General features: G+C 37.6%; 1 protein-coding gene across 3 annotated transcripts; it reads left to right on the forward strand.

The window, feature by feature from the left end:
* Positions 1-301: 301 nt before the first annotated feature.
* LOC116137327 lies at positions 302-8,757 on the forward strand. Of its 3 annotated transcripts, none has more exons than XM_031423012.1 (9): positions 302-1,293; positions 1,511-1,699; positions 2,383-2,475; positions 2,569-2,751; positions 2,832-2,934; positions 3,048-3,233; positions 3,790-6,269; positions 7,124-7,716; positions 8,156-8,757. In XM_031423012.1, exons 1-9 carry the CDS (start codon positions 1,060-1,062, stop codon positions 8,298-8,300), a joined length of 4,206 nt encoding a protein of 1,401 aa, XP_031278872.1. In that variant the 5' UTR covers positions 302-1,059; the 3' UTR covers positions 8,301-8,757. The 3 variants fall into 3 exon arrangements, with proteins under 3 accessions (XP_031278872.1, XP_031278873.1, XP_031278874.1); XM_031423013.1 differs by having other exon boundaries at positions 3,051-3,233; XM_031423014.1 differs by having other exon boundaries at positions 8,134-8,294.
* The last annotated feature ends 5,108 nt before the right edge of the window (positions 8,758-13,865 follow it).

Below are 13,865 nucleotides of genomic sequence, written 5' to 3' on the forward strand. Positions count from 1 at the left end.
AATTATGAATAGTTTGTTGAAATCCAACGCGGGTTCGGAGAATGAAAACCGTTGCTGTCTCAAAAACCGAATTTAGACGGTATGATGTCGTACTGCTTTATCAGAAACCAACTGTGCGTTTCAACGAACGAAACGGTATAAATTTGAAAACCGGTGCTGTCTCAAAAGATACCTTTGACGACTTGGGCCGGAGCTTTTTATTGGGCCGGAGCTTTTTATTGGGCCTAGCCCTTCTGTCAGGAAAAACAAGAAAAGAAAAGAACGCTGGTAATAATTTATCAAAAACAATTTTTCATTATGTTTCCTCTCTTTCTCTCTCTTTGTTCCTTCTCCAGATTTTATCATCCTCTCTCTTTCTCAATATATTTGTAATTTAAAAAATAGAAAAACCCCTTGAATGTGCTAACTTCCTTCCTCATCGTCCCTCTCTCGTTTCGCCTCCAAAATTCCTTATTCTTGTAACCAAACACGCCCTTTCTCTTTCTCTCAATAAAAACCTAATATTGATCCACACCCCTCATCTTTCCGCCATTTTATTTAATACCCCAATCTTGGCCTCTCGCATTTGCTATTTTGTCTTTGTCCCTCTTCGTCCAAACAACCATCCCTATACTTTCATCTTTGATTCGCCGACACACCCATACTTCGGTTCAAAACATTCTTCTTAGGTTTTCATAATTTAAGCCAACCCCAATTTTTATCACTGATTTTCTTCTGCTTGGTTATTAATCGCCTAGGGTTTGCACCTTTCTTTACTCGGTAGATTCAATTTGTTACAATTTACAATTCTGTATTTTTCTTTAGGTAATACAATACCCCAATGTTTGTTAGTATTACTTCAGAAAAATATTAGAGAAACTCAACTAATTTCCAAGTTTCTTTGTCTGGCAGCATAAAAACTGTAATTATCTGAATGCGAATAACTTAGTTTAATCCAGCAAAACATCATCAAGTAGTTATTGTATTACCTGCTGTGGTTTTAAATCTGTTTGTCTTGTTGTTGCGGGTGGTGGAGACATTTTGGGTTACGTTTGGCCGAGGGAAAATCATAGGGATTGCATGGGAGAGCATGAAGGGTGGACGGAGCCACCAAGTGGGCTATTATTAAATGGTTTATTGCCCAATGAGGCGGCTTCAGTCATCCGAGTTCTTGACTCGGAACGATGGTTGAAGGCCGAGGACAGAACTGCAGAGCTTATTGCCTGCATTCAGCCAAACTCTTTCTCTGAGGAGCGCCGCAGTGCTGTTGCAGACTATGTGCAGCGCCTCATAGTCAAATGTTTCCCTTGTCAGGTTGGCCTTTTCTATTGATAAATACGTGTATATATAAGGATTTCTGTTTTATTGTATTGTTATAAGAATTTATTGTTGTTTTTAAGTAGTAAGTTAATGTAAAGATACAAAATAAATGGGTGGAGACTAGGGTTAATTTATAGTGGGCAGATCTTTTTGCATACTCATCTCATCTTTTCTTATGTCGGTATTTATTTGTGTCCATTTTAATCTACAGGTTTTCACTTTTGGGTCCGTTCCCCTTAAGACGTATTTGCCTGATGGGGACATTGACTTAACAGCCTTCAGTGATAATCAAAATTTGAAGGACACATGGGCACATCAGGTGCGCGATATGTTGGAGAATGAGGAGAAAAATGAGCACGCTGAATTCCATGTGAAGGAGGTTCAATACATTCAGGCAGAAGTAGGTTTCAATGGTTTCCTTAAAGCTTTAATGTTTTTTACATAGTCGACCACCTTGTCTTGAATTCAGCCCTGGTGTCTTATTTCTTGTCCAATTGTGAATATATTTAATACAAGTCATGCATGAGATTTACCTCAGTAGATGGCTTTTGAATCAGGGGAGTTGCATTAGTTGATTTATAAACATTTAACTACTAGGTAGAGCAGCAAAAAAAATCTTACAATGAAAAATTCCTGAACTGCTATAGATAGATAAGATATACATGATTATTGAGAAGGGAAAGCCCCAATACCAAATAGTGTATTATTTTGTGTGCTAGGGGATACTGTTGATTATTGAAGAATCTCATCTTGTGTCGTGAACAGATAAACCTTATTGTGTCTCTCTTCTTTGTCCTTTTCTTTTAAATTTAATTTCAAGTGTTAAGGAGCTCTTCGTTTTTAATTTATCACATTTTCTTCTCTTGAAATTTTAGCATAAGTCTTGCAATGCAATTAGCTGCGACTGTATTTATACTAGTGATATTTATTAAAGAGGATGCTTATTTGTCCACTAAATCTTTATTATAATCTTTTGGATAACGTATGCATAAATTTTCATATAATCTAGTTAGCACTTCTTGCCTTATGGATTTTTTTCTTGGTGGTAAATTTAACTCTCTCTTTTCCTTTATTTATTATCAGGTAAAACTAATAAAGTGTCTTGTGGAAAATATTGTGGTAGACATATCGTTTAACCAGCTTGGAGGGTTATGCACCCTTTGTTTCCTTGAAGAGGTGAATGTCCATACTAGTAGCCTTTAATTGAATCTTTCTTTATAATGCTTTTGTGTCTTTTTTAAATGAATTTTTTTCTTTTCTCTTCCATAGGTTGACCACGTGATAAATCACAGTCATCTATTCAAGCGTAGCATTATATTGATAAAAGCTTGGTGTTACTATGAGAGCCGTATACTGGGTGCTCACCATGGACTCATATCGACTTATGCACTAGAGACCTTGGTTCTTTACATATTTCATGTTTTCAACAATTCTTTTTCTGGACCACTCGAGGTGGCTGTGTGACCACAATATCTCTATCTTCTACATTTGTTTATTTATGTTTCTGAATGTTTGTTCCTTTGCAATTGCAGGTCCTTTATCGTTTTCTAGAGTTCTTTAGTAAGTTTGACTGGGACAACTTTTGTCTTAGCCTCTGGGGTCCTGTACCCATCAGTTCACTTCCAGATGTAACTGGTAGAATTATTTCCTTAAAGATTTTAATTAATGTTTTGATACTTTAACCTCTAGTTTGCAAATGTTTGGCCATATGCCAGGATTAACATTCCTTGTATTGTTATGTTTTACAGCAGAACCACCTCGAAAAGATGGCGGAGTGTTGCTGCTTAGCAAATCATTTCTTGATGCGTGTAGCACTACATATGCTGTTTGTCCTGTTGGGCAAGAAAATCCGAGCCAACCTTTTGTTTCGAAACATTTTAATGTGATTGATCCTTTGCGTGAAAACAACAACCTTGGACGCAGTGTTAGTAAAGGTGCACTAAATACATTTTCAGTATCTAGATTTGTCTTTGTGTCACATTCTTTGCTTGCATGGGCTCTAAAATATTTACCTAAAGATGCTACTTTCCTTTTTTGGGCTTAATCTGCTAAGATGTTTGAGACTTGGTTGAAATGATCTACTTTTTGTTTGATTTGAAATCTTAATGATCGTATTTTTAACTTAACACATTCCTTGCATTTCTTTGTTTGTGCCTGCATGAAGTACACCAGCACACATTTGTAGATGATATGCATTTTTGTAACAATTTCTCTTAGAAGTTCAAAAAATAATCTGAACGTGGTGGCAAATTCATTAATACCGATATATATCTGCAACTCAAAATTGCTATCTGTGTGAGGTTAGAGACTGCTGTTTAAAAGGAAGAAAATATCAAGTTATGCACTTAGGCTCCTTAGTTTTTATAAACATATAACATCTTCTGTGAAATGTTAACGCTCTTGTTGTAACATCTTGACCGGCTTTTGTATTATCTGTTTGAATGTTTAGTGATTTGTTTATTTCTGTACATATATGTTTCAATTATGCAGGTAACTTCTTTAGGATACGTAGTGCATTTGCATTTGGGGCTAAAAGGTTGGCGAGGTTACTTGATTGCCCCAAAGAGGATCTACATTATGAAGTAAATCAGTTTTTTATGAACACTTGGGACAGACATGGTAGTGGCCATCGTCCTGATGCACCAAGGAATGACTTGTGGCGCTTGAGGTTATCAAATCTAGACCATCAAGTTGAGTCTGAGAATCTTCATACCAATTCAAATTCCAGTGGTCAAAGAAATGAGGTTTCCTCTGGTCATGAAACTCAAGTGGATAGGTCACATGAATCTTTTGGTGCTCCCTCTCAACTTGGTAATCATCCCTCTGAAAGCACTTCTAGAAGCAGTTATTTCTCTACAGTTTCTCATGCCCAAACCCAAAGGAGTTATGGTAACTTGAACAACACCAGGACCCCTGATCAGGTCAGACGGGATATCAATACCAATCAGAATGCGCAGAATGATAAAGTTCTCAGAAGTTTTAAGCCTGATAGCTTGGCTAGTGACATTAGAGGTAGGTATCTTTTTGCAAGGACACGCTCTAGCCCTGAGCTCACAGACACATATGGTGAAGTTTCTACCCAAGGAAGAACTAACAAAGCCTCAGATAGTGGAAAAGGTCACCTTGCTTCATTAAGGCTGGACAATAGTCGGAGAAAGAACTTGGAATCTGATATTTTGGTGAGTCATGACATTAGATCTTCAACTGATGATCCGTCATCTGTTAGCCACACCTCATCCCGTCAAAGCCTTGATGCGCCTGCTGATTCAAACAGTGTGTTGAATAGTTACAATGATGATTTTGTCTTGGGTGCTATGGGGGAAGAGTTTTCTTCTGGTGTGGGCACACTAGGGATGCAACAGGAGGAGCAAGATCTTGTGAATATGATGGCAAATGCTGCTCATAATTTTAATGGACAGGTCCATTTTCCACTGAATATGGGCTCTGGTCAGCTACCTCTTCCATTCCCACCTTCTGTTCTAGCTTCAATGGGATATTCTCACAGAAATTTAAGTGGAATGTTCCCTAATATTCCCTTGATTGAGACTCAATCTGGTGCAAATATGCAATTTCCCCAAAGTCTGGTCCCTCCACACATGACCCATTATTTTCCTGGCATTGGAGTGGCCTCAAAACCGGAAGATTCACATGAACTTGGTACTGAAAATTTTGGTCCTTCAGATTTGAACCCTAGGGAGGCTGAGCAGGATCACTGGCATGAGCAGGAACGGGGTGCCTCTGGTGGATTCGATCTTGATAATGGAAACTTTGAGATGCTTCAGTCAGATGATAAGCAACAATCAACTTCTGCTGGTTATAACTTTGTCCCTTCATCTCGAATAGGTGGCTCTGGCTCTTCTCGAAGAACTTCACATAAATTCACTAAAGAAGCTCGAGGGTCAACAAGGGAAGATCATGCTGATTCTTTCCATTCTCAAGATACTAGAGGTAATGAGGTTCACTTTGATGATAGATCTGCAAGTTCGAGGTCTATGCCTGCTTCACATACAAGTTCTCTGAGAAGTAAAACCAATTCTGAGAGTTCTTCGGAAGGATCATCCGTAAAGGTTTCAAAGTCAGCAAGAGAAAAAAGGGGTCGGAAAACAGCTTCTACTGCTGCTTATGGAAAAGGTAAGAGTGTATCTGAACATTCATCTGTTCAGGCTGATGAAGATAACAGAGATTGGAATCCGCTACCAAACATGGGCACTGAAATGGCAGATAGAAGCACAGGACCTCAATCTGCTGGTTCTTTACATGTTTCAAGGCATCAAATACCAGGATCTGAAGAAGCTCAAACAAGTGGATCGGATTCGATTATTCCCATTGGTCCAATGCTCTTTGGCCCTGGTTCTCGACAGAGAGCTATGGACAATTCAGGGGTGCTTCCCTTCACATTTTATCCCACTGGGCCACCAGTTCCTTTTCTTACAATGCTTCCAGTTCCATTTTGCAACTACCAAACTGAGACAGGAACCACTGATGCATCAACAAGTCATTTTAGTGGGGATGAGGGACTGGATAACAGTGATTCTGGTCAAAACTTTGATTTGTCTGAGGGACTTGACCAGTCTGAGGCATCGAGTACTTCTAACTCTGTGAGAAGGTCTGATTCTGTTGAGCCATCAGAGCACAAGTCTGACATTCTTAACAGCGACTTTCTTAGCCATTGGCAAAATTTACAATATGGTCGGTTTTGCCAAAACCCACGGCTATCTCCACCTTTAATTTATCCTTCACCTTTTATGGTGCCACCTGGCTATTTACAAGGCAGACTGCCATGGGATGGTCCTGGAAGACCCCTTTCGGCCAACATGAATCTTTTAACTCAGCTTATGGGTTATGGGCCTCGCCTTGTTCCTGTTGCTCCTCTCCAATCTTCTTCTAATAGGCCTGCTGGTGTTTACCAACGTTATATTGATGAAATGCCTAGATATCGTGGTGGGACTGGGACCTACCTGCCAAATCCTGTAAGATTAATTTTCAGCAGGCGTTCTTTTCTAGTGGCAGTTTGATTTCTATTTATCCACTATTATATTCTTTCTGCATTGACAAAATTTTATCTTTGTTTCACAATCATGAAGCATGTACACAGTTCACTAGATGACAATTTTTCTTAAAATATAGTATCACAGTTCCTGTTCCATTTGTCAGGTTTACTGTACTTGTATTGCGATGTTAATTGTGTTAACCAGTATTATGGTAAACAGAATTCCCAACATGTTATTTTAAGGATAGTATTTTCCGTGTAACGTTCTCATTTGCATCCTTTTGCTCCACAATGGAGTGATTTTTTTTGAAGAATAAAATGTGCATGGTTGTGAGGGCCACCCCTTAATTTGCTACCTTGTGTAACTAAAAGTTTGTCATTTAAAGAATATAATTTCATATGATTGCCAAGTAATGGTTTAGGATCATTGGCTTTTATTGTTGGTTTTTTACACTCTTCAATCCCTCTATAGTAGATTGCAGATACTGTGTGCATACTCTTAGTCCACTGCCCACAATACATTACTCCTTTTTTAAAGAAATTGTACTTAGGAAGATAATGCTCTAGAAGGTAGTGAGTTAGTGCCGTGTGATTTGGGGAGTTTCAGGGATGAAGCATACTGGCATACTCTGCCCTTAATAACTTCTTAATAACTTGAATGTGCAATGTTCAACTCTGGTTGTCTTTGTTCTTGTGCTAGGTGTTTTTTTTTTTTTTTTTTTTTGGTGAAAGTGCTAGTTTCTTTCAATCTCTTATCATAGTTGCTTTTGAGTCACTTGATGGTCAAATATGTGTATAGGTAACATCACCATTTTCTTTTTTGTTGTATTTCAGAAGGTTTCTCCAAGGGACCGGCATTCCTCAAGTACCAGAAGGGGGAATTATAGCCATGACAGAGGTGACCACCTTGGTGAAAGAGAAGGAAACTGGAATGTTAATTCCAAGTCACGAGCTTCTGGGCGTAGCCATAATCGTAGCCAAATTGATAAATCAAGCTCAAGGCCAGACCGGTTAGCTACAAGTGAGAGTCAAGCTGACAGGCCTTGGGGTTCACATAGACATGATAACTTCCATTCATACCACTCGCAGAATGGTCCATTTCGCCCAAATTCCACGCAGGGTGGCTCTGCTAATGTTGCATATGGCATGTATCCACTCTCAACCATGAACCCCAATGGGGTGTCACTGAATGGACCTACGATGCCACCTGTTGTCATGCTGTATCCTTATGATCATAATGCTACTTATGGTTCTCCTGCTGAACAGCTTGAGTTTGGGTCTCTTGGACCAGTGGGTTCCTCAGGTCCGAATGAAGTATCACAGATCAGTGAGGGAAGTAGATCAAGTGGGACATTTGATGAACAGAGGTTTCATGGAACCTCAGGTCAACGGTCTTCACCCGATCAGCCTTCTCCCCACATTCAGAGGTAGTTGATGATTTTGTTTATGCTAGATAGTTCAGTAGTTGCATGATTAGTGAAATGCAGGTAGCTTGAAAAGCATATTTCCCTTGTATAATGTCCCACCAATAGCCAGTTCATAATGGTATTGGTAGGCACAATATCTCACAAGCCATACCCATATATCTTAAAATTCAGCAATGCAAAATTGCTGGTGGCTGCTTTTTTGCTCATTTGGCGGTTAAAATTATGATGGAGATAATGATATATAGACAATAGGAAAAGGTATTAGCTATAATACTTGTTACACATGATTTATAGTTTTATCAAATATGAGTTCAGTGTAGAATTGATTATCTTTCAGTTTTATTCCTTTTTATCAGTTGACTCTTGTTGTTTATCTGGGATTGTTTTGTGATGGTTGTCGATTTATCATCTTAACAGGGGGCTTTGATTTTATTGCCAGATCAGTGGCCCAGAGGAATTACCAGTTGAAAGATGAGGATTTCCCTCCTCTTGCATTTCCAAACCAGGGAGAGAATGATGGTGAGGAAAACTATAATGGAAAACCCACCCATAACCAAGATTGTTTGCTCTCTCCTCACTCGTAAAAAGGAGATTTAAGTTATGATTTGATTTTATCTAATGATTTCTCCTGGAACATGCTCTGCCTTGTGTCTTGTTTGTACACTCGGGAGCTCAATTTCTAACCTACCCTGTTTTGAAGGATGTAACAGACTGGCATTGAAGTGGGATGCAAGGACTCGGTAATTAGGCTTTCGTTTTAGGATTCCACACATTGTAACTGTGCCAAGTATAATACACTCAGGTTTAGAATTTTAGGGTTTCATCATGTTATAAAATTTATTCCGTCATGATTTCTTTCAGGGAATGTAGTAGCTTTTTTATTCATAAAGCTCAGCGTACAAGCTTTCAACTCTGAACTTTTGTTTACGAAGGTAATGTAGTGATGTCACCGCCAAAAAGATAAAAGATTAGATGAGAGAAATTCTCCTTGTTTATTAGACTCAAATAACTTCTATCAATTGTTTTTTCGCTGTATGTTCACATCTAGAGTAGAATGGTCAGCTTGTTTTTTCTCATGATTATTGCTGATTTGAAAAGAAAATTTACTTTTCTTGCGAGTGCTGAGTATGCAGACGAAATATAAATAAAAACCCTATTTGGGAACTGACATGTAAGTAGATTTCTCGAGTAAATGTTCCAAATTTAGCTTCCAACTCTAAAACATGTTGATTATAGTTCACAAATTTCTACTGCTGACAATTGTGATTATCTGGAAACACTTATTTTTTCTGTAAGTAGCATGTATTGATTGTAATCGATATTACAAATTGATAATATCTTACTTTTTATTTAGGTTAAACTTTGATGTTTTATTTCATTCATCATGCTTCTTAGAGAATCAGAATCTTTAAGATCTAAATGTCATGTCTAAAAAGTGATTGTTTAAATATATACTCTTTTATTTTTTGTTCTATATATTTGATTTACTTTAAAAGATATATAATAAGGGATGGTGTTGTGGGGATCTTTTTTCTGCGCTGGGATGGTTGCTTGTCTTCTGGGCTGGCTGGAAGACGCTGGCAGGCGGTTTGGGCTTGTGTCTCACACCGTCACACGCCTTTGGTCTGTTGCGGGCTGAGCTGTGCTGACTTGGAGTTGAAGAACAGGCACTTTGGTCTTCTGCAGTTCCGTTACTGATCTGGTTTTTTTTTTTTTTTTTTTTGGTGGCAGATTTATTTCTGCTGGGTGTTGTTTATGAGCTAGTGTTTAGGCACCCAAAGGCTTCTTTTTGTGTGTTCCGGGCTCTGTTTTAAAAATCGGACCGGACCGGCTGGGACCCGGCAGCTTCTCCGGTCCGGTTCAGGACTTACTTCTTAGGGGGGTTTTTGTAAAATTTCAAAATTATAAGGGTTAATTGATAATTTCATAGGGGTGTTTTGGAGATATGTCAAAAGTTTAGGGATTAGTTGGTTATTTTTTTTGGGCATTTTTGAAATATATAAAAATTTGAGGAACTAATTTGAACTTTTTAGGGGAATTTTTGTAATATATTAAAATTTAAGGGATTAATATGTAATTTTTTTAAATTGAAATTGTAGCTGACATCATCGGTCCAACCGATTGGACTGGTTGACCCGTGACCCGGGCAGCAAAACTGGTTGCCCTCTGGTCTGGGTTTTAAAATAATGGTTCCGGGTGCCAGCATTTGTAAAAGATTATACATCCTTGCCTCTACCTCATTTGTTTTTTTTCGATGTCTCATCCCCTGGTTCTTATCCTAGGGTTGGGGTGCTAGGAAGTTTTTCCTTTTTAGTTTATTGGTATAATTCTTTATTCATTATATAATTGTTATTTACCGCAAACTAGACCTCAGAGATGGTGCCAGAAGTAATATGGAGTTTATGCATGTAGGAAACTATGATAGCCGACCTTTGTGAAACCGATCAACATGACAATCGGTCAAAATTATGATCAAGGCCCTCCTCTTATCCCACACATCTTTAAACATCATTTAAAAGGGCTAGTGAAAATTAAACATATCAAGAGCATAAATGAAAACATATATATTAAATATATCAAGAACGTAAATAAAGAACATATATGTGATCTTCTGTTACTCTAAACATTATCAGATTATTATAACACCCTTTAGGTTGAGGGCAGGTTTAGAAATATCAAACAAATGTGTGAGAATAAAATATGAAGAGAGAAATGTATGCAGGGAAGAAATGTGAGAGAAGTTTGATAAGAGAACAATGTGAGAGCAAGAGAAGTATACAAGAGATTTTTTCACAAAAATCCTCCTCCTCCATGGGAAGATAAAAGCTCTTATTTATAGAGAAGTTCAATACAATACATACAAGACACATTAAAGAGCCATTTATTACATGGCTTGATACAATTGACTTTTTTGGATTTTTTTTTTTTTTTACACTTATTTGCTTACAATATTTGACTTTTACAACTTATAAGGAAGATATTACATTATAGTTGGCAAACTGCCATTTAGTCCACATCTATTTTACAAATAAACATAAAGGACATAAGTATTTACTTTAAGACACGCAGAGCTTTAATCATCTAACAGGTTTGTAATGTGCCCCGAGTCTTCATCTTGGAAATCAAGACAACTCATTGCTTGGATCCAATCAACAGGAATATGTCGAGAAGATGAATCTAGATGAGTATCCAAAAAAGTGTCTAGAAACTGAGATGGCTCCCTTGTAGAGGTACTTGATGCATGCATGTACTGTTGTCGCTTGGATTTATGAAGGTAGTAATCATGAGACTGCTGAAGCTCTTCTTCCTACACAGTATTTGGCTGTGAGTCTAGGTACCACCATTCTGGATAATTTGAAGTGGCATTTAATTTAGCAATGATGGAACGTATGCATGTTTGTTTGGCTTGGAGTAATTTCTCAGTGTAGTTTGGAGGAAAGAGTTCCCACGGAGCATCATCGCGAAAAGATGGCCATATTTCATCTGGAATTATTTGATTTTTTTCAAAAAAGATTTTTTGAATTGATCTAGTCTCAACAGGATGGTCAAACATATTATGGACGAGATCATATAGATAAGACCGATGAAATGTGACTTGATGTTGTGAAAAATATAGACCATCGAATCTGATGGAGTGATGTCTATGAAAAAACATGATAGACCATGCCATTTTGGTGGATATAAGACCTTTGTATCGGGCAAGCTGATGAGCAAACACAGATTTCCATTTTTCTAGGGTTTTGAACAATTTGAGAAAAGTCATCAAAGAGTATAACTCAGAAGTTGAGGATGACTGGTATTGGGGAATTATTTTCAACATATGATGGACTGGGAATTGAATGGCAATGTGGTACCGGTGTAACATATACCAAAAGAACCATAATAATTCTTCTGGAAATAAGATATCTGGCCCCGGAGGTAAACAAAAGATTTTTGAAAATGGGTAATCCGGATGGACACCTAACATATCATACATGGATTGTCCACATTTTCCAATGCATTAAATCTGATAAGAAAACATGAGGGTGGTAGCATTTTCATCAATGGTACGAGTTCGAACAAGGTCATCGAATTCAGGAAGTACGTTTGGAATATGGTTTGGTATAATAGATGATGAACAAGAACTTGATTGGGTTAATGGTTGGAACATGAAACAGGGAAGTGGTTTGGATCTAGGGTGCATGAAACTGACTTGTTTAATTTTAGGCCAGGATAGATAATCTGCAATTGTATTGGTGTGACCTTTGATGTGTTGAACAGTGAAAGAATACTTGCTAAACCATTCTGCCCATCGAAGTAGTTGTTGATGTGGAACATTTTTCTTGTTGAATCGGAGCATTTGATCAAAGGACTTCATATCTGTTTCGACAAAGAAATGATGTCTTATAAGATAATGATAATGTTGTTGATGTGGTTTGAATTGTCCACTATGATATTCACACAAATGCCGTACTTTGTGATCATCTTGTTCAAAAAACACTGCACCCCAATGAGTGTCACTAGCATTCGTCTGAAGAATTCATTTCCCAGAAGAGGGAATCTTCAATGGCTGTGTATGGAAGGATTTGCGTTTAAGACTTTTGACTGCATTGGTTTTCTTTTCAAACCACAAAGGAGGATTTTTTTTAAGCATCTGGGAAAGTGGAGAAGTGAGTTGAGAAATGTTGGGAATGAAACTGCGCATGTAATTGGCAATTCCCAAGAATTGTTGTAATTCTTTCTTGGTTGTGAGAACATATGGGAATTTTTGCAATTCATTAGCAATATGAGGCTGGAGGTTATACTTGCCATCAGCAATAACCATACCAAGAAAATCAATCTTTGTCTATCCTAACTGCATTTTCTTCTCAGTAAGCATAATACCATAAGAGTGTATGATATCAGCAAATTGGCGAAGAAGATGTACATGAGATTCCTCATCTTTTGAGAAGGGGAGAATATCATCGATATAAATGACACATGTATGAAGAAGGCGAGCAAAAATCTTTGTCATGGCTTTTTGAAACAGGAAAGGAGCGACCTTAAGACCAAAAGGCATGACCGTCCATTGGTACTGTTGGTTGGGAATGCAGAAAACAGTCTTATGACGATCATCAGGATGAATTCCATGTTGCCAAAATCCAACTTTGAGATCAAATTTGGAAAACATCTTTGCATTATATAGATTTGCAAAGAGAACTTGTTTGGAAAGTAGAGGAAATTTATCATCATGGATAAAAAAATTCAATGACTGATAATTGATAACAAGTCTGAGTTTTCCTCTGGCTTGTTCAGCACGTTTGTTGACATAAAAAAGCTTCACATGCCCATTAGGAATTTGTGGGTTCAATCAATCCTTGAGATAAAAGCTGAGTATATTCTTGTTGGGCTAGGCTAAGATGTTATAGTGACATGCCAGAATGACTAGCTTTAGTGAGATTGATATCTTCACTCTTGATGAATGGGAGATGGATAAAAAAATTAGAATTCTTCCATAATGGATGAGAACATTTAGTGAGAAAATCTGCATGAGAATTTGCACAAAAGCGGGAAATAAGCTGGGCTTTGATATGTTCAATAGGATTGCCTTCAATCTAGAATAAGTTAGGCTGAGTGGTCCAGGATTGGAAAAACATCTTGTACCGAGCACCATTAGGGAGGATTCTAAGTTTATTAAGTTTAAAATAAACATCAAAACCTATAACCATAACTTTGCTAGGTAAATCAAAACCAAGAACTTTGTGAAAAGTAAAACATCCTGGAAGAATTTGGATTTTAATGGGTTTACTAATCAGATGAGTAGTGAAAGTGTCACTATTAACATTATAGAAAACTTCTTAATGAGGTTTCCACTGAGAGGATTGGAGGATCTTAGGGTTGATAATAGTACGAGTAGCACCAGTATCAAAAAATGTTATGACTGAAATGGGATTTGAATATTTAGTAGGGAAGATCTGAACTTTTCCTGTAGGTACGTGACATGAGAAGACTAAGGATGGAAGGGATTGTAGTGTTTGTTAGATATGGTAGAAATAGTGACAATCATCTGAATAAGAGAACTTAGTATCAAGGATTGCAAATTGACAAACAGTGTCTGAAGTGAGTTCTTCATCCATTGAAAACCAGCTTTCAACATCATCATCAGAAAAATCTATATCAGTGAGCTGAGA

The sequence above is a fragment of the Pistacia vera genome, unplaced genomic scaffold, assembly GCF_008641045.1.
Source record: "Pistacia vera cultivar Batoury unplaced genomic scaffold, PisVer_v2 Contig323, whole genome shotgun sequence".
NCBI lineage: Eukaryota > Viridiplantae > Streptophyta > Magnoliopsida > Sapindales > Anacardiaceae > Pistacia > Pistacia vera.

Coding starts and splice junctions, on each gene's coding strand:
- LOC116137327 (XM_031423012.1), top strand. CDS start 1,060: ATGGGAGAGCATGAAGGGTGGACGGAGCCACCAAGTGGGCTATTATTA. Junction 2,476..2,568: donor CCCTTTGTTTCCTTGAAGAG/GTGAATGTCCAT, acceptor TCTCTTCCATAG/GTTGACCACGTGATAAATCA. Junction 2,935..3,047: donor TTCACTTCCAGATGTAACTG/GTAGAATTATTT, acceptor TATGTTTTACAG/CAGAACCACCTCGAAAAGAT.